The 21,419-nt window shown below is 41.8% G+C and overlaps 1 protein-coding gene across 7 annotated transcripts in view; it reads right to left on the bottom strand.

Moving 5' to 3' along the window:
• ccdc88ab (coiled-coil domain containing 88Ab) overlaps positions 1–19,215 on the bottom strand; it is a 61,730-nt gene extending 42,515 nt beyond the window's left edge. For 4 of the 7 annotated variants that reach the window (XM_084021542.1, XM_084021539.1, XM_084021541.1 and 1 more), the window contains exons 1-3: positions 18,580–19,215; positions 18,357–18,457; positions 8,343–8,451 (exon numbers count right to left, since the gene is read on the bottom strand). In XM_084021542.1, coding sequence (XP_083877668.1) covers positions 8,343–8,451; positions 18,357–18,457; positions 18,580–18,642 — 273 coding nt within the window. In that variant the 5' untranslated portion in view covers positions 18,643–19,215. The remainder of the gene's footprint in view (positions 1–8,342; positions 8,452–18,356; positions 18,458–18,579) is intronic. The other 3 variants (XR_014597982.1, XM_084021543.1, XM_084021544.1) reach the window with 1 other exon arrangement.
• Positions 19,216–21,419: the final 2,204 nt, after the last annotated feature.

Below are 21,419 nucleotides of genomic sequence, written 5' to 3'. Positions count from 1 at the left end.
CAGTACAAGTACACACAGGCCTGTATTTTTGCAATATGTGGGTTATAACATGCTTTGAGGATTAGCTGCAGGCTAATACATCTAAACTACAGTATACTAATATGCCTTTTGGATTAGCTGGCAAAGGCTTAGCTCCCATACATAAAACATGATGGACACTGCAGGAGGGGGACCAGCCACCACACTCATCGTGTCATGGTGCTGTGCTACAAACACTGCGACACACACACACACACACACACACACACACACAGAGTCAGACAGACACAGACACACAGACACACATGCGCATACATCAAATGGGAAACTTTGCTGTAGCTGTGGCAGCAGAAACATCCTTGATTCACCATTGAATCATATCCATTTCACACAATGGGATTGGGGAAGAGTCAGTCATTTAAAGAAAGAAAAAAGACAATGGTCACACAATGAGGAGGAGTGAGGGATGATGAGAGAAAAGGGGAAATGGAGGGGAAAATGGAAGACTGAGAGAAAGAGAGGGATTCAGCTTTGATCCAAACACTTCTCACTCCAGGCACGCAGAGCTGAGCTGCCTCCTCTTCTTCTCACCATCTTTGCTTCCTCCCCCATCCCCCTGTCCTGACACTATATTGCTGTATTATTGATTCCAGCAGGATTCGCAGTTCATCAACACTGGCTCCTCTTTCATTCCACAGAGACATTTAGACCGAGTGATAGAATGAGGTGTTGATTAAAGGGGAGCTTGTCACAATACAATGGGATTTACTCATTCAATATATTTTGGGCAAAGAGATGTGGTATATTGGGCATGTACCTGTATGTATATATGAGTAGAGCAATAATCTGATACACTTTAACAAACATTGATTGGTCTCATTCTCCTTGTGCTGTTCAGACATTTCTTCTGGAAATGAAATCTCTGACATCCTCAATTCAAACTGAAGAAAAAAAGACTTTCTAAAAGAATTTCTAAAGAAAATTATGAAGCAGACACACAAAACCTTAATGATTGAAATCTGTCTCCTGCTGTATTGTCTTTTTAAGATAGATAATATTCTGCTGATCCCTCAGCCAGGCATGTGATGCACGCACACACAGCTGCAAATTAAATACATGTTAAGGGCCGTACTAAGATAAATAGTGCATGTGCTCTTATAGCAGTAGGTGTATAAGTTTGAAGAGGTGTCAGTGGATAAGTTATAGGGCTGCTGTTTCTGTCTCACAGGAGCCTTCTCTGTCAATGTAGTCCTCCCCAATACACACGCAGACGCACGCAGACACACGCAGACACACACACACACACGCACAAGTTCCGCTGCCGGCACAGCTTTAACAGGGGACTAATTGTACTGCCACTGTGTGTGTGTGTGTGTGTGTGTGTGTGTGTGTGTGTGTGTGTGTGTGTGTGTGTGTGTGTGTGTGTGTGTGTGTGTGTGTGTGTGTGTGTGTACGCACTGCATGCACAAATACTGCCTGAACCCTGAATCACACCCATTCTGCAGGCATGGATTGTTACCATAGAAACGAGGAGATGGGTTTATTCTCCCCATGCTAGGGAGTCTGACACACACAGTACAGTACATGTACACGCACGCATGCATGCACACCCTCTCCTGGGTATGGCACTGCGGACTTCTCTCCTGCTGACAAACTGCAGAGATTATGAACTTGAAAAGGTTATTACCACCAACAATAGGAAGAGGCACACTTCCTCTTTCACTCCCATCCAACACACAGAGAAACCACTTAAAGCAACGCCACACTACATCCCCATGAACCGAATCAATGTAACAAAACATTTCCCTGCTGTTCACCACTGTAATAGACCCACAAGCACACAAAAGGGGTTTGCGCACTGCAGTTCAATATCCCTCCAGTAGCCTATTGGATAGATGACAAAAGGCTTTCTTCCGATACTCCTTTCCCATCTTAGACACAGGAAGACAACAATGGTCTGCTGATCTCAGGCAAAAAATATTTTAAAAATAATGCCCTCAATAACTATGTTAATTACCTAGTGGAATACTAATGGATCATACAAATGTGTCTTTTTTTTAACATAAAAAAATGTCTATGAAGCCCTGCAGAATGACTTAAAAAAGATTTAATTATGCAGAATTAAGAATGAGTGTGCTCATTACATAACTCCTGGTTATGTGCAAAATTTAAATAGTAAAGTAGTGAAATTAACCTAATGCAATTTATGAACTAATTAGATTTAACCCGACAAAATTCAACAGTTTCTCTTGGCTCAACAGTAAACTCATCAGAAAAGAACAGCAGTCGAGGTCTACTGATGAGCAGATGGAAAGATTATCTCTTACAAGAGGAGGTGGAGAGAACAAGCCATTAGTACCCAGTTTCTTTTGTTCTCTACCGTTATCAGAGTGCTTTTTACAACAGACCCCTGAGGCTGAATGAGTGGATGGGTTGATCCTGCTGCTCATCTCAAAGGTGGAGGCAGGTGGGCTGGAGTAGCCCGACCCCTCCGCCCCCACCCCTTCACCCCTGGGCTCCGCTTTGCGCTACAAAAGTTCACCCAATCACACAAATGCTCTCTTTAAGGGAGCATTTTAAATGAAGTGCGATTGTTTCTGCAACTCTAATCTACTGTTTTCAATTACTAGCATGCAGAGCAGCTCTGATAATAGTTTTTTGCCATGACGACTGGGAGTTAATGTGTTTACTTGCTATAACCTGGACGTTCCAATAAGAGGTGATCATTTAAAATTGGGCTTCCTTTTATCCACATCATTATATTTTAAGAAAGGTGTGACTACTGAAATAATACAGCGCAAAAATGTTCAATCTACATCAATATATTGAATTTTAAGGCTGGCTTTATTTTATTGTTCTACCACAGAGCAATGACTCCTGTAGATACAAACCACATGTTGTAGTTCGATGATGGAGAAGAAAAATGCAGCTTCTACCTTAACATTCAAAGCTAATACAGCTACACGGCTAGTGACTATAAATAAACCCATTTTAGCATAATGGAAACCTGCTCTACATCATGACTTCTGCAAATTCCATTTCACATGTAATACATTTTATTAGGAACAATAACAATCACGCAGAGTTGGTGTTTGTTGAAATATATGCACACTGTTATTTTGGTAAGCCAATCTTCCTACTCGAGGCTGCGATTATATGACTATATACTGGTGAGTGGTTCTGGGTGTAAACGGGAACACCACTTGTCTTGAAGGCGTTGAAAGCTCAAAAACAGTGGGGATGTTTGTGCACAAATACGCACAAATATGTCTCAGAATAAGTGAGTGTTTGTCTACAGTAAGCAGCTAATAAGAAAGCCAACGGCAATAAGTGATGAGATCATTACTAGAATACTTCCCTTGTTTGAAATCCGCCCTCGACAGTAAGGGCTGCCAGGTTGGCCTTTGTTTACCATTAGTGGCAACCACGTTTTAACACATCATCAACAGGAATATTCTCAGCTAGCATGTGAGTCTGCATGACAACGCACAATCGGCCCGCAGCTACAAGCACATGCCCTAATAAACTGATTTGCTCATGACTGATCCTGGAAGGAGGAGCAAGACAAGGAGCAGCAACATATAGAAACATATATAAATATATGAGATATATTAGTATGTATTATTCCAGAGTATTTTAGATAGATCAAAAAATATGTTTCTTTGTGTAGCCTATGAATAATTACAAATAAAATACAAATCCATAATCTACCTTACATTCCCCATTTCTTGCCACTGAAAGTTGCAAACTTTGGACCTGGCCTGTCCAGCATGAATGGTGTCCTCTGTCACCGTTTCAAGAGTCAAAACAGAGCTCCCAGCCTTGAGTTTACGCCACACCCTAAACCAAAGCTGTGGCAAAACGAGGACAGAGCTGCCCTTATTTCCAAAAGTAATGTCTTAAGCTTTTAGAGGACGGGAGCAGGAATGAAATGTTACTTTTAACTGCACCACAGTATACAATACACATCAGATTGCAATAAAGCAAATCAACATTCAATAACATCCACAGGCTCTTTAAGATTTTTATAAAACGTTTGAACAACTAAAACACCCACAGTTTTATCACTGGAAAAGGGAATTACCATCCCATCAATTTGAATGACACTGAATGGCACCAGATTCTCCATCAGCTCGATTTTCATGAACCAGGGTAATGAGATTCACTTAGCAAGCTTTGACAAAAGCTAGTAAAAGCGCAAGGAAATTAGTTCAGCTGTCTGGAGCTCCATATTACACCCTGCTTAAGAATGCCAAACCGAGGCCCAGTATATATTTGGACTGACCACTAGAAGAATGAAACCTTCAGTGAACTCTGCTGTACAGAAATGACCAAGTATCCGAGAAGTTAATATCCCACTCGGCATGAACATTTACCCATACTTAGTAAGGACCTACAGCGCTACAAGCGTACAGCTGTTCAGCCATGATCTGTTCACCAGAATCTAATATCAAAGTCTGAAGCCCGTCTAGACATCGACCTCCTCCTACACAATTTACTGTACCAGAACATAACAGAGACTTTACACACACACACACACACACACACACACACACACACACACACACGCACACGCACACGCACACGCACACGCACACGCACACACACGCGCACACACGCACACACGCACACACGCACACACGCACACACGCACACACATCTGCTCTGTTGACATACAATGATAACCTTACCTAGAGTGTTCTCTAACAGAATCTGGGAAAATTGCATTAAAAGAGTCTCAAGTGAGATCAATTTATTGAATCACAGGAAGCAAGCAACCATGCAAGGCTTCCACTCACTCCAAGTCCCCTTTCAAAGTGCTGAGTAGTACAATACATCGAAAACCTGCTAAATCCATTAGCCTAGGACCTATGTGGTTCTGTTTTCATCCATACAGTGTGGTACAGTGTTTCCCACACAATTTTCAGAGACCGGGGGGGTGGACCTCGGAGCCTGCAGGGGGGTCTGGGTGCATGCTCCCCCAGAAAGAAATGTTCTACATTTTAAAAGTTAAATGCCTCAATATGCTGCACTCAAGAGAGCAAAATCGAGCAGCTAGATCTATGAAGAACTTTCTGCACTTTTAAAAGCTGCAATGATCACAGCCGTAAAATAAGGATTTCAAGTCTTCTACTTGTAAATCAAAGGAAGGAGGAGATTAAAGGGAAATGCATTGAAGAACTGAGGCAGTTCCAAAGAGCAAACATCCAAGAGGGTCTCATGACTTAATATCATCCAACCTCAAATTAATTGGCATGAATCCTCATGTAAACAAGCAAGGACTTATTTTCCTAAGAACCACATTTTGATACAGTGTGACTTTTGCATAAATTACGGTACAAATATCAATTAAGCGGGTGGTTAAGTCCCTGAAAGGCCATCAAGGGGCAGACAGACACACAGCAAGGACAGCAGGGGTCTATGGGGGATATTTAACCTGTAGGTGGTCTCTCTAAGGCCGAGTCACAGACACAAGTGGCTGAACAATAGTGTGACCACGAGGTCAACACAGCGATGCGGCGACAAACAGAGAGGATTAACAAAAACACCATAGGGAAACAAGTATATCCTCCTGAAGCTCAAACAACTCAGATGGGTTTAGATCTCCAAAACAACACATTAATCCCATTTGTGTTTGTAAAGGTAAATGCATTTTACAATATTTTTATAAAGTTTATAATGTACACATCTTTTCAACGGCAAAAAGACCATTTCATATTTTCGATAATGGTTTATTTTCAACAAAAAAGGTGGGTAGTATTCCATAAACATGCAGGATGCAGGACAGCAAAGACGCAGGGCGTGTCCTGTCACTAACCCAGTCAAGAAGATGCTCCAAGTTAATGTCTTTAACGCTTCCCGTCATCTCATCATCCACAGACTCTGCTGGTCACTACTTGACCCCAGCGGCCACCGACTCAGAGACCGATAATTCTGCTAGCCGTTTGAGCAGGACTAGTGGAGCTTTTGTAGGCTTATAATGTTAAAGTCTACACAATAGGCTGATTGTTTAAATAAGATGATGAGTGATTAACAGGATGTTTAGGACCACGACAAACTAGATCTAACAAAGCAATTAAGCAGCCATGGACAGCTTGTCTTACTTGTCTTTTGGGGCAAAATTAAAGATGGAACATCAGACATAGAAACGGAAAATGTATAAATAATCCAAACACCTAAAAACAACAACAACCATAGGAACTGTTAAGTCTTCCTACAGAGTTACAAAAATAAAAATTATTAAATAATTTATTAGCTCCAGCTAAATGTAGGCCTAAAAGTGCGCTGCTTCTCCATTTCATACTGAATAATATTAAATGACTTGAAGTGCTTTTGCAGAGCTTCAGCCCTCTGGATGTGGGTCACATATGTCTGAAGTGTGGGAAATCTGCTTCTCAGACAGCATGCCTTCTTAGTCTTGATAACATTCCTAAACTCACTGTTTTGTCGCAACAGCATGCTGGGTCACGCTTCCTGGTTATCACAGACACAGTTGAGGCACTCTTGCAGCAATGCAATGATTCATATTCCTTCTGGATTGTTTCAATTTGCTGAACTGGCAGGTTTCACAATTGGATTAACAGTCACACATAAGAACAGACACTGCATTTAAGCCCTAATGACAGCAGCCAGAAGGAAAAAAATAAATAAAAAAAATTCACATAAGCCTAATAACGCCACAAAGTAACAGCAACTTCACATTTGTTAGTGTGTACAATGTTTGTACCAATTTATGTCTGTCTAAGAGATTACAAACATTTTCACAACACAGAGAAAACTCGGACCATGTGCTATCAAGCCCAGGCTTCAGGTTAGCCATTTGGATTCAGGATTTGCAGGGGTCAGGCAATTCAGACACTCAGGTAATGTTCAGCCCTAGTATATTGTATCTATATTTATCCAGATGTATTGATAGCCTTGGTCAGAGGTCTGCAATAGATTTTACACAAAATTACATCTATTCTACAACTATTTAGCATCTAACTTTTAAAACTAGACTGAAAATGTTTATGTTCACCATAGCTTTCTGCTAAATCTTTTAATGTCTGCACTGTTTTCTTTTATTATTGCAAATATGTTTTTATTATCCTTGTCTTTCTGTAATGCATTTTAATTTTGCCTTTATTTTCTTTTAATTGTTCAATTTTTTCCCCTCAATTGTATGACATGTTATGATGTGAAGCACTTCGAGTCTGCCTTCTGTATGAAATGTGCTATACAAATAACGTTACCTTGCCTAGCCCCAGATATGGGCTGTGAGATGTTTGACGGAGGCAAATAAACCGCGTAGCGTTCCATATGTGTACTACAAAGTGTGTACAGATGTAGTATGAGCACAACATGTTCATGACTAATTGTATATCAATTAATCACTCCTACCTGCATTTACAGCTTTCCATATCTGATCAAATCACCAACAAAAAATATTTTCAATCTCAATTTCTTTCTTGTTATCAAGGAACCATCTTTGAGCTTTGCTTCCTCTTTTATTTTCTCTCCGAGTCTCAATCATTTCCGTTTGGTAAATGTTAAGATTAACTGTGGTGAGAGAGTTCGACATGTTCCAGGGCCTGATCATCCAATATTGTGCTAATCAGTAAACACAGACTAAACATGAGATAAGACTTCACTACATGTGACTAAATGTGACTTTGAGTCTATCTTGTAGGCATGAGGGTTATGCGGTATTCTCTTTCTGGAACAAACCAAGGCTGATGTTTCAGGGCATCGTCCTAGAGGGAATTTGCTGTGTAAGATCATTTTTTAAATATAAAGTAGTAAATTAATTGAGTAATTTATCATAGTAACTGGGAGAGGCAGATCAGGGTCTTCATATGTTTCACATTTCTGGTGACTGTGTATTTACTGGGCCGTCTCTGGCATCTGGATGGGGCGTCACGATACCACATCATACCCAGTCACACACATGCACATCTGCAAATACATCTCTGTTTATACTGCCAAATCAAATGTGGCGTGTACTTGTGTGGACACATTTAATGCTGTGTGTGTGTGTGTGTGTGTGTGTGTGTGTGTGTGTGTGTGTGTGTGTGTGTGTGTGTGTGTGTGTGTGTGTGTGTGTGTGTGTGTGCGCGTGCGCAAGTCAAAGCTGTGTTGTCTGACTGCATTTTTTCGCTGTAACCTGAGGGGGTAAAAAAAAAACACTGCATTGAACGCAGACCACCCTGGCTCAGGCAAAAGGGAACATGCATGTGCACAGCTTTACATAGAGCTTAGCTTTGGCCAAAGCCACGCGGAAAAATCAGCTCTCAACCTTCACCTCAACATACCCTGTTGAAAGCAAAAAGAGGAACAGGGGATATATCCGACTTTGCAGCTCGTTCATCAGAAAGAAATCTTACCTGATAGTAGGCTTTAATCTGCCTGATGAGAATAGAAAGGTTCTGGATGCGCAATGTGGGGTCATTGTTCACCTTCTTGTTGGTCCTCTGCACCGTGGCCTTGGGATTTCTGTTGTAGACAAAATGGCACAGTTATTTAATGTCCGTTTGTAGCAATGATATATGTCAGTTGAAGATGTATGGAAACATTTTATGATTAATGTTTCCAAGCATGTGACACTCGGTTTTTTAGTTTGACATTATGTTGCCCTCTGTGATGGAACAAGTGTGCTTTGGCTAAAAGCATTAGTAGGACAATGACAACAAACCTTTAGTAGGGTCAGTGCCATTACCATGTTAAAGAAAGCACAGGCACCTTAAAATACAGATCTGAATTGAAATGTGTTCGCACAGTGTTGTTTCAAGCGTTCAAATCAAATTCTTCAGTCGGTTAAATCAAATTCAAACATCTTAGTGAAGCATTTACATATTCCGGCTACACTGTCATGGCTGTGAAATTCGACAAGAGAGCCTCTGAACACTGTACTTCAAACTACTGCCAGGGATTTCATGCATGGTAAAGGGAGCTGGTCTTTCTGCAACTCTCTGACCTTTAACCATGATCTCCATTTCATCTGTCTGGAGAGAAGAAGTATTTTCTTAGTGTTTGCAGAATACAGAGCCAGTGTGTTTATCTGACTGTGTTGCCCAAGAGACATTAAAAGGCCTCCACATTAACACAGGTGTCAACATGTTTTAGTGAGCCTTGAAGACATTCCACAAAGTCACACAGTACAGCCTCCCCAGTCGCTGTTGTCTACAACCCACATTACCATTTGCATATCTATATATTCAAACGATTTTATCTCAAACCTTTCTAAAATGTTTCAGACATGATAGTTTACAGGCTTCAAATATCTGGGTAAAAGTCATAGTTAAATGAAATTCAACACAATTGACAAATAATACTTGTAAGTTATAAAATCAAATCACTTTTTTATCATCACTTACATTTATTTGACCAGGGTGGCCAATTAGCAACAGCTACCAGTCAAGTGCTGGTAAAAAACAAAGGTTATCTATTAAGTGGCTTGTAGATTTTGGAATCCACCAGCCATCATTGCCCAAAAGGTTGATTTCTAACATACACTGCTGATTACGATGCTAATTTATTTATTTTTCACCCTGACAGATAGACTTCCCTGGTTAACCGTTCAGGAATGGTTGAAGTGCCCAACAAGCCGCCCAGCTGCAATGATAAGGGATGCACACATTGGTTAAATCCATCACTTACTGCCAGCTGCAGTGCGTGCACAGAACAGGCAACTGAGTCCTGTGTTCACCCATCTGGGAGAGTTAGCAGGCTCCATGTTGCGTGCATTGTGCATGCAGCCACTTTCCCAGTAAGTCTCCACCGTGTCACTTCGTTTAGCTGTGAGGTTGTCAGTTGTGCGTCTGCCTGGCATACTGTGTAATGGTTTAGTGTACTGCAATTCTGGCGTAAAGTAAGCAAAAATGTGAAACGATGACTACTCAGCAGTATAGCTCTGAACGTAGCAGCGCAGTACAGTTTGTGAATAAATGCCAGCTCAGGCTGTTTTTAAAGGTGGGCTGACCTTTAAGGTGGAACAGCTATTCTCCTTTACAATCTGCTCCTCTGAGCTTTGCTTAGCTTTTTGAAAATAATCTTTTAACTGTTTAACCGGTCAAAACTCATATTCTCTTCATTCAGGTATTAGATGTTCAAGATTTAGATTATTATTAGGCACAGTGAGGAGAGCACATTTTGACAAGCAATGTCATCCTTCGTCTCCCATCTATCAAGCCGAAGAGGGAAAAGTAGTTAAATCCCACCCATCCCCCTAAAACAAAAAAAAAACAAAAAAACTACCCTGTAATGAATTCATGAGACATTTGCCCTGGGATTGTCTGGAAAAACGACACTACTCGTCACGTATCCATGATTTGTTGACACCAACCCTATCACAGAGCAGCTCTCTTTTTTATGATATACACTTCAGACTTCAAAGCATGTACATCCCATGACCTATTTATGAGGGTCAACGTGCTCTGAGTAGGGGGGAGGAGAGTCCTGGCTGCTTGTGAATATATGTCTGCATGCATGCATGTAGTGTGTAGCACATGTGTAGTCATGCATATGTGTGCATGCCTACATCTGTGTTCTGGCACTCAGAATAGCGTGTCAGTATGGGCCAATAAACCGTAATCCTGAAATACTATAAAGAGGAGTATAAATCAAGATATTTTTTTATTGCCTGTCTTTTTCTGTTTGAGAGAGGAGGTCAAAGGTGGAGGATTATTTATCTTCCTCAAGGACATTCAACTTGGTGGATGCTTGCAATCAGAGGAGACTTCTAGGGGGATGGCTCGTCCTAATCACTTTACCATGCTGCCGTTTCTAAATATGGATCCATTTAATGTAAAAACCAAACCCTAAGACCCTGTCTTATATCCAGAAATATAAATTACCCAAGGTCCAAGCTACCATTTTAATCAAATGTACACAATGACAAAACTAGTAAGTATTTCATTATATAGTAGCTTAACTCTTAAACAATATTCGAATATAATAAGCTTGCGTTACAACAAGAAATAGTGCAGAATGCCTTTCTCTTAAATCACCCAGCTGCAGTGTGGATGTGTTAATTAGTCTTCTGACCAGCCTCCACCCTGATATAGGCATCCAATCATGCTAATCAGAAGGACACAGGGTTCTTTTTAATACTGGTCTAAATGAACAGTCATGTGACCTCACCATCTCCCCCCCTCCACACATACTCAGACTCTTTTGAGTTCCATAGTAGGGGGTCTATTTAACCCGTTAATTAAAAAGCACAGGCTGCTGTAATCCTGTCAGTGCGAGGAGGGTGACGTGGTGAATGATGGTGTGTGCGTGTGTGTGTGTGTGTGTGTGTGTGTGTGTGTGTGTGTATGAGAGAGAGAGAGAGAGAGAGAGAGAGAGAGAGAGAGAGAGAGAGAGAGAGAGAGAGAGAGAGACTGAAAGAGAGAAAAACAGTAAGGAAAAGGATGCCCATTCATACATTCCTTCACCATCGGAGTCAGCCAAGAATATGGCGGCCACAACAACATGACCGTGACAACTACACAATTCAATTCACCCCTCTCTTTTTTTGGCTCTGATGCCGCATACACAAGCACGCGACAGGCAGCCCCCCCAGATCAGCAGGCGAATAAATACTGGGACTTAGAACAGTACGGGGGTTAAATATCCCTCTTATTGCCTCCCTCCCTGTTCCTGCTGATACAGTAAACCTAAGTCCTTAAATAGACAAATAGATTAGGTACGGACAGGCAGTAAGCCAGCGAAACAGCCAGCAGGGCAGACGACTAGTGAGCAAGTCAGCCAGACGGCCAGTCAATAATAACCGGTTCATCGGTACTGTCGATAGGCAGCCTTATGTAGAGCCTAGGGCCACTGTGCTTTCTCCTCTCATCTCCTGGCTTTGATTGGCTGGGTAGGTTAGAGAGTAGTGTTAACCTATATATGACAGGCTACATTAAAGTCAGCATGGGCAGCCAGGCACATACACACACACCCACACACACACGCACCCAAAGAAAAAGAAACGCAGACTACATTTGGCCACGTGTTGGGGATAGAGCTTATGAGCTGTACTGTCCAAACACAGCGGGGGAGTGTGTCTGTTTGTGACTGCGTGTGAGAGAGACACACACACAGCAAGCCAAACAGCTACGGTAAGAAGAATCTGGGGGATGAGCGCTTATTAACAGCCATGCTAATGTAAGCAGTTCAGGGTAATACTGGGAGTCTGTTTCTGTAACATCCACATTACAAATTAAAACGTGCCTGAGACCAACATGAGTATTCATCCATGCACGACAAACTGGAACATGCAAGCAAAATTGGCATGTTTCACATGGACTGCCTTATCAAATGGAAGCATGCATGTACTACGCAAGTAGGTGGGCTTACCAGTACTTTTACAAATGCAATTAATCTCAAACTAGTGAAGAATGAAGTGATGAGGTTAGAACATCATGTTACAATGGCCCCATCCTTCTACTTCTGAATGAGTGGCGGTAATGCTAAGTGCTTTTACCATACCACGTTAAGAATACTATGTTTGTATACAGCATTAACTATCAGTTTGCAATACGGAGATAACAGAAATAATAACTTGTTAGTATTGCATTAATGCCAATATTTTACATTTTACTATCATGCAGTTCAGGATGACTGCACACCATTTTCTCATCAGCCAGCCTTTTCCCATGCCAACAGTAGTGTATAAACAGTGAGAAATGGATATGACCATTGGTATGTGGTCCTCATCACCCTACTTCCTTGTCTTGTCTTTTCATAGACTCGTTTCTCTTCAGTCTTTGTCTTTCTGTTCCCACAGGGCCTCTTCCCATTCCTCTCCTCTGGAGTTGTAGCCATAGGGAATGCAGCTAAACTCCTTCCTGTCACACTGGATGTGATCTGATGCATTAGTTTGTACTGAATTCCAACCACTTAAGACCATAAAACATTGAAATGTCTCAAATAAAAAAAGGCGAAAATGCTTGTATCATAATGGTTCACAAACAACCAAACAACTGCTTCAGCACATACTCACTACTCTGCAGAACCAAGCTCCACTTTTTTAAATCGCACTCACTGATTAATTCTACAGTGCTGTTAATTCTCAATGTTAAGCTGCCATTACTGAAACTCAACACTTCCTGCAGATGCTTCACAGCAAAAGTATTTCAGGGAACAGAAGGGATCGTGCCCCATGAGCAGATGGAGGAAGTGTTGAGTTTGCATTTAAAGCAAACAGCAGCAATCGACAATCTGCATCAGCTCCAAAAGAATATCCAGGAATCAGGAAAAGTTGTATTTGCTGCCCTTTTTCCTGCTAGTCCAATCAGTGACTCAAAATGATACAATCCAAACTAGATCCAATGCACCCCTACAACCAATGCATCGTTTTAAAGTAAAAAAGTAAAATCAGGTTGAACTAGGTCTGAGAAACCCGTGTCTAAATCCTAAAATGGTTCCTGTGGGGTTTAACATGTCCTTGGTTGTGGGATTTTAAGTGCCTCACTATAACATAGCCTTGTTAAAGGTTTGTCTTCTCAAGGTCACAGCTGCCGTTTCCTGTCCGACTTGATATACATTCCCCTGCTAGACAGGCACAGCAAAAAGATGATTATGTGTGATTCTACACTTCCATGAGGAGGCCTGTGGATCCCACAGTCCAGGCAGCAGCAGTGGGGAGAACCGAGCATACCGACACCCCAGCAGCAGCTCTGCTTGCCTCTTCTCTCTAGTCCAGCTGGAATCCCAAATATGTCTGCTGTAACTAGCCCTACAGAAAGCAACAAAGGCGACAACATGCTGCTCAAAGTAAACAGAGGAGGGAAAGAATGAGAGGTGAGGCATGGACAGAAAAGCAGACAGAGATGAAGAAGACTGCAGGAGCAGGAGGGGAGGGAGAGAGAGAGAAAGAGCTTAAGGTAGAGTAGAGATAGGTGTTGAGACATGATGAAAAAGAAAGACGGGCGACAAATTAGTCGAGCAAGGAAAGGGAGAGGAGAGTGTTAGGACAAGTAGCGTAGTCCAATCTGTGGCTTCAAATAATTATTTTCATTATCGTTGAATCCGCAGATGCTTTTTCTATTCAAAAGATATTTCATTTAAAAAGACAAAGACAATGAAAAATGTGTTACTTTGACAAATGTGTTAAAGAAGCTTGAACCAGCAAACGTGTGATATTTTTGCTCAGAAAACGTCTGAAACGATTAACAATAGCTGCATATTAATTTTCTATCGATCACCTAATCGATTAGTCGCTGCAGCTCTAGTCCTCTCAGATCACTACAAGACGGGAGGAAGCCAGGAAAAGAAATTAAAAAAGTTATTTGTCTGTGGCATTTTCGAGATTCTGCCTGCAATAATGAAACGTTGCCAGATGGTTGGCAGCCTCATAATATTCTACTAGAGCAACAAAGCCACAAAAAGCTGAGCATGAGCATAATGCAGCATCCATATGTGAATATAACAATAACCAGAGAATCAAGTGATGCACAAAAGACCAACTGGGTCCAGGGCTTAAACCAACACACGCCATTCAGTGGTGTCCCTCCACACCAAAACTCTTCTAATGAGCTCTGTTGCTCAATTGGAGTGTTTATTTTTTTGTATGCATGTGTTGAAAAGCCAATTCTGGCAAAAAAGGAAGTGATGACCGGCATAATGAGGATTACTTCCAGAAGTAGAAAAAATAAGCTTTCAAAGCTGCATCCAGTATTAATACATCTATATTCATTGCCTCATAGCTTTACTTATTTATGGTAGCACCCTCGCCTGCATGTTATAAACGGAAGAATATGCAGAAGTAGAAAACATATGACAGCATTCGTTAACTTTACCTTTTTTCTTTTCCACTCTCATCCATTCAGACATATTTACAGACATGCGTGGATCTCTTCGACCTCGCAGGTTAACAGAAATGAACCTGTACAACATGAGTAATAGCATTCTTTTCATAATCCAACTTTACCTCTTTTGCACTTTCACTCAAACAGTCAGTTTCAACGTATTTTCAGGGTCACCCAATTTTGCCGTGCAAGTTAAGATCTTTTTAAAAAGTCGACAACATAGTTTCTGTACCAGTCAGCATGACAGATGTAATGTGAAAATAAAAGTAGGACACATCAAAGTCTCCTTTTTTTTATTCTGGTAAGTGTCCAGCTCAAGCACATAACTGTCACGCAGCCACAGAGGGCAGACTGACCGAGTTCACCCAACAGGCCAATGAGTCAGCACGGGTCTACAGGACTGGCAGGGAAACAGAGAATTCAACTGGACAGTTGTCACTCTGACAGAACTTTAATTGGCCCCCTCTTGCTGAGCGGGAAAACTAATTGGTTTGACAGCACTGAGGAGGCAATCTAATTGGCTCAGTAATGTCAGTCACAAGAGGGTAGGCGGGGGGGGGCACGGTGCCATCTGGGTGACAGCAAACCGTTAGATAATCCTGGGGTCTCTCTTCTTTTCTCTTTTTGCTCTCCCATGCTGTTCTGATGACAACTGCTGCCAGCCTGTCTGCCATGTCTGCACTAAAGCCACACAGAGACCTCCACACAGCAATACTATACCTTATACAACAACAGCTGACAAATGTTAAAAGCTCAAGTTTCTTCAGCCAGAGTGCTGCAAGTGTGAGTTTGTGGGGGAGAAAGAGAAAATATTTGAGGTGATATAGTTAAACCATGTTCAACAATGTCAATAAACTGACTTTCATATACTAGCCTGTTTATATTTTTGGAGTATCATCCATTCCTTCAATGGCAGTGTGATCAGTGCTGACTGGAGGCAAACAACAGTCTTTCTAGCACAAATGGATCAATCGCAACCAACTAACACTCACTACAAAATATTTCAAGCCGTCAGATCAGAGGCAGTTAGGCTTGTAGGAGCTCATGAATTGGAATGCATTCCCATTAACTATCACCCACAGTCGCTCAAAGAAGTTGGGAAGCTCACCTGTGGTTTAGCGCCTTTACATGACAGCTAACAGGAGGCATTAGTCAACATTAATAGAATACTTCCGGTCAACATACATCCTCAAATATGCACAAACTTTGGATCATGAGGCCTTTTTCATCTTCATTTATGTCTTAATGCTGCAATAATTCCAAATGAGTTTTAAAAAGAAAAAAAAAGGAAGGAAAAAATAGGTATAACGTGCGTTTCTAACTGTATGACTGACATCATTTAAAACTTCCTGCAACAGCGGTTCAGATGATTGAGCTGCAACATATACTTTAGCTTGTGATACAGTCTATTTTAGTGAGCTCAGCTTACTGGAGGGGTGCTGGTAAAGTGGGAGAGGTTGACAAAACGCAGTTTCACCAACATAACATCTGACCGATACTGTAGGCCTTTTGTGTGGGAGGGCGGCTGGGCACGACGACTACCAACAGCTGCCTCAGTCCACACAAAAAAAAAAAATGCACAGAAGAAAAACACCCACAGATACACAGACGCCTACGCAGACATAGAAGCCCCACAGAAAAGCCCATACACAAATATAAACACACAGAGCTGGCTGTGACTGGCAATCCCCGGCATCCTGTCAGGCGATCACTAAGCCAGTCACAGTTCATTTCAGCTCAACGCTGGCTGTTCTGTACGGGAGCGCTCGACACACCACAGGAAACTCCAATCCAGCTCATTCCATTTAGTTGCAGACAGAAATCCTACAGAGGACATGTGGTCAGACATCTCCGTCTTTACATGCAGATCTGAGGAGTCGCCATGTGACTCGGTAAACCATTGCTTTTGCACCCTATCGGCCTTTATTTAGCATACCTGTCATGTTTAAGGTTTTCAACCACTGTGGCAAATCATTTTCTGTCTCATGCTTCCAACCCCCCCTCCCCCTTATATCCTCCCGGCTACTTTCCACTACACAATGTCCCATAAGGGAAAATGCTCTAAAAATACTGCCGACTTGTTCATCGTTTTGAAAAGGATGTGTGGAAGAGGAAAGACACCCATGTCCAACTGAACCTCCAATGGCGTCCTGAAAACACCGTTCTGTTTTGGAGGATTCCGCTGAGAGTGGAGACACAAGCCTGGAGGAGTAAAAGTGGGGAAAAACATGCAAGAGAAAGAGAGGTGGAATTGGTAGTAGAAACTACAGGGTAGGTGGCTTAGTGAAGTGATGCAGCCGGGCGGCAAGAGATTGAGGGCAGAAGAAGAGGGCCAAGTGGGAGGAAGAGGACACGGACCAGAGACAGGAAATGGCCGGTTGGAGTTAATCAGCTACTCATGCAACAGACCTCCAGCTTAACCCTGATAGAAAGAATTCAAAGTGATCATACAGAGGTATACTCTGCACATATAGAAATACCGAGACACACTTTACTGAGACAATTCTGCCAAGCTAATGGAATACGAGAGATGCTGAAACGAGGGGACACGAGAAATTGGCCTATGGTACTGCAACACATAATCTCTGAGGTGCAAATCAATTCCATGGGGAGCTGGCTTGCTTGAACAGTCCTTTGACAGGCAACCAGGAGGAGTAAATGCTGACAGCGTAGAGTGTGGCATTAGCGGAAAATAGGAAAAATTGCCCTGCAAGCGGGAAGTTGCAGCCCTAAGCCAGACAAAGGAATGGCTTTAAGTTAGGTGGTGAATGGAAGGACGTTCTCTCCAGCAGCAAACCTCTCTCACTATCCAGAGCTCTGCCAAGGCATCCACTTCCCTTTTACTTGAATAAAAAAAACAATTTGTGCCTCCACTGGCCTGCTACATTAATGAAGGAACCGCATCGCTGTGTAATCCGCATCCAGAAGCTGCGCTGCTTCCAGCGTTTGCCTGCTATTTCTAGCTTAATCTGCAGCACAGCTAGAAACGTGTGCCTGTGGCTTCCAGGGGCAGAGTGTCTTCCAGTCAGCAGCAGATGACAGTCTAGGGTGACTGAAAAAACAAGGCTACTGAAAATAGAGGAGATGCTTGCTGCCTCCTTGCACCACTGATGCTTGCGAGCTACACAGCTCGAAGAGGATCGTGACAATAACTATCTGCAAAGATTTCTGACAGCATGACCGATGATTGCCCCCCCCCCCCCCCCCCCAGTAAAAGGTCCCTTTGTGCGTAGCCTACATTCACTTCAGCAGACAATTTCATGTGCTGGACAGAGGCTGGACTTCCTGAAGAAATGCTTCATTTGCTCATGTGGGGATGACCCCACTTAAAGCCCGAGGCAGGGTATCTTTTGTTGAGTCTTGTCCACACCCACATACTGTGTCATTGATCCAACAGACTGCATATATAGCTACTTATCTAACTATTACATTTCCTACTATATCATGCACGTTTTTTGAGGTATTCATATATTTTAACATGGTGCGTTTGAGGTACCGAGGAAAAATGTGTGCATATGCTCTTGTTTGGCAAAGCCTGTTGCACTATGGTTGTGCAGGGAAATATATATATATTTCTGTAACATGTATGCAAATGTGTCAACTTACATCTCAATCATCATCTCGTTCAGGTAAATCCCATCCACTAACTCAATATATTCCGATAATTGGGTGCCATCGGTCAAAGTCGCCTGCGAGACCGTCTTCACCTGAAAAATAAAACGGGACATTAAGGTCACCAATAAACAGTTAGGAAGACCTACATGGACGGGGCAGGGCCGTTTAATTCCCGAGCTTATTACACGTTTGAATAGTTAATCAGGGAGCTTACCCAGCACACCAGAGGCGTGAGCATAAACTGCTCCAGCACAGGAGCGAAAACCTCGCTTTCCATATTTTCCAGGACAACTGGCGCAGTTTAGTAAAACAAATGTGCACTCATTTGAAGAAAACAGGCGTTTGTTTTGACTCCACTCATGTGGTTAATTCAATTAAAACGACGCCCATTTTGACCAAGTGAAGAAAAAAAAACGGGTCCAGGCTTTCTTGAGAGATGAAAAAAAAATACGTTAAATCCACAATCTTCTCGATACGACCCAGCTGTTTCAGATGCCAGCGGCTGGGTTTTGCTACCTCATCAGAAGGGACATTTATCACATTTTTGTAATAAAAAAGCCGATCTAACTATCCACGAGAGGGAGTAAAAGCAGACTACATGAGACCTGAGCCAGGTATGGTTTTATGCTAGCTCTGGGGAAAGAAAAAAGGACCGTTGCTGCCAAAAGGGCTAACTGAGAGGAATCTGACGTTTAGGGAAAAATATTCCTCCGACGCGACTCAATAAAGGAAAATATCCAATGAAAAAAAGGGTCCAGAGGTTTACGGTCCTGGTTTTGAATTCGTCGGTTTCCTCCTCATGTTAATTGTGAAGTCATTTCTGACCGGCTACTTGTCTCTCCTCCTGTCTGCCTCCGTTCAAACGCAGCATACTAATGAACGGAGGGAGTTGAGAGGATGACTGGAGGACACTTAGCACCGCCTCCCCTCTCCTCTCCTCTGTATCTCCCTCCGCCTCTTTTGCTCTGAAAGAAAAAAAATAGGGCATTAACGCAAGCATCCCATTTCCATTAAGATCGTTGTGTTCATAGAAATAATTTATGAAATTAGAGCTGCGTTGGAAAGAGGGGAATATTTTTTAATGAATGATACAGACATAAATGGGATGGGGATAAGCTTGGGTGCAGGCAGCTCTAGTGCTATGATTTACATGCTATGGCATAATAAACACTTTCTGCTTATTTTATTATTTGAAAAGAAAGAAAATACTGGGGGATACGTGCATACCTTTTGTCTGCATTTACTGCATATAGCAGGCTACATAAAAGCAGCAAGGCGAGTAGGCTGCTGACACCTAGTGGGTAATGGACAAAGAGACTACTGTAAATGTACAGTGAACCCTGAGCTCTAATTGTTGTCCATTCAAAGAAATGACCGACACAATGCACATCCCTTTTTGTGGGAAATGCATCACATCACTTCCTGTTTTACAAAATAGAGGGGCGGTCTTCAGCAGTGTGTCATGCACACAGGATGTAATACTAAAGGGAACAATCATGATCACTGATAGGGAAATCTGGGACCCACAATGATGTTTTTTGACTACAAGATATCACTGTAAGATTTCCCCTGATTAGAGCATTCATATATATATATATATATATATATATATATATATATATATATATATATATATATATATATATCTTGCAGCTGTTATACAAATACATTATTTCTTTTAGCTGTATCAGCAGCAAGGCAATGACAAAATGATAAGTCCACTCTAAAAGTCATTCATTATATAGGTATTGATGTAATCAACAATTGATGAATGGCTCTGTGGGTGTAAAGAGGGAGCTGCGGCTTTGTGTCCAAATAGTCAATTAAAAGACAATCACTGATTTGGGAGCTGGGGATCTGGGTCACCCCACAGGATTGAACACATTATTGTACGTATACCTAAAACTACTAAAAAAGACACTTCAGCAGCAGCAGCTCTTTTGGGTAAGCAGAGGTTCTCATTTGCATTTAGAATAACGTTCGGAGGTGGTTGGTGCTTCTGCTTGAGGCTATGAGATCCTAGTAGACCTGTTGTCTCTTGTTTTCTCTTTCTGCAAAACGTGTTTGACAGGAGGGTTGTTACCTCAGTGAGTGCACATCAGAAGGTTACGGTGCAGCTTAAAGTGCAGCTTCTTGGAAATCCAATGTCGGCCAACCAACTCAAAAAAGGGATTTTCCCTGACAATTACAGGACAATGATGCTAAAAACGTAGTGTAACAGCAGCACAAGTGGAGAGGGCTAATGAGGTCGTAACATTCTTTAGACAGCATTGGCATTAGTTAACATTAGTCACCATACTACTACTGGTCAAGCCAGTGAGGTTGTAACAGTAAAACAGTAACAGTAAAAGCTCTGTATTGACTTGATCAAGGGTTTTATTGCTCACAAATTAGACTTTCCATTTGTGGGAAGAAGAATGTATTGTTGCCTTAACATATCCTCATATGACATTAACTGTTAATTTCTAAATGTGCAGTAATCAAGGTGAGAGGAGCATACTGTAGAAAAAAATGGAAAATAAAGAAAATCTCTCATATAAATTAACCCTATTTGACCAAATTCAGCAGAAAATGTTCACATAGGCCTCCATAGCTCAAGAAGCTGATTGAGAAAATAGGTTTTTAGGGCTTTTATTCTTTGTTCCCAATGCTCCCACAATGATTACATTTTAATCAAGTTTATCGTATTTAATGATAAAACAAAACAGTGTAATTTGCTTCAGAATCAAATCTTAGAAATCTTTTCTAATCCAATATTGCCATCTTCTGTGGCTACCCACTCATATGTAACCCTGTCGCCCCAGCACACCATTAACACTGATGGGGATAATGAAAGCCTTTCATGGCTCAGGTATGTGCCTGCTGCTACCCACACAACAACCTGACCACAATTATGCTCTGCTCAATTACTGTGGAGGATTAGATGTATATTTTGCATGGCTCAGTGTTTTTATGATTATGTAGGCCTACGCCTTTATTTAACGTGGGTTTCATTAACCTTGTATTGAACAGTGCCCCCCAGCCTGTTTAATTAAAATCTATTATTCATGAGGC

This window comes from Eutrigla gurnardus (assembly GCF_963514095.1).
Source record: "Eutrigla gurnardus genome assembly, chromosome: 11".
Taxonomy (NCBI): domain Eukaryota; kingdom Metazoa; phylum Chordata; class Actinopteri; order Perciformes; family Triglidae; genus Eutrigla; species Eutrigla gurnardus.
Note: the sequence above shows the minus strand (reverse complement) of the source record. Positions and strands in the feature narration are given on the sequence as shown.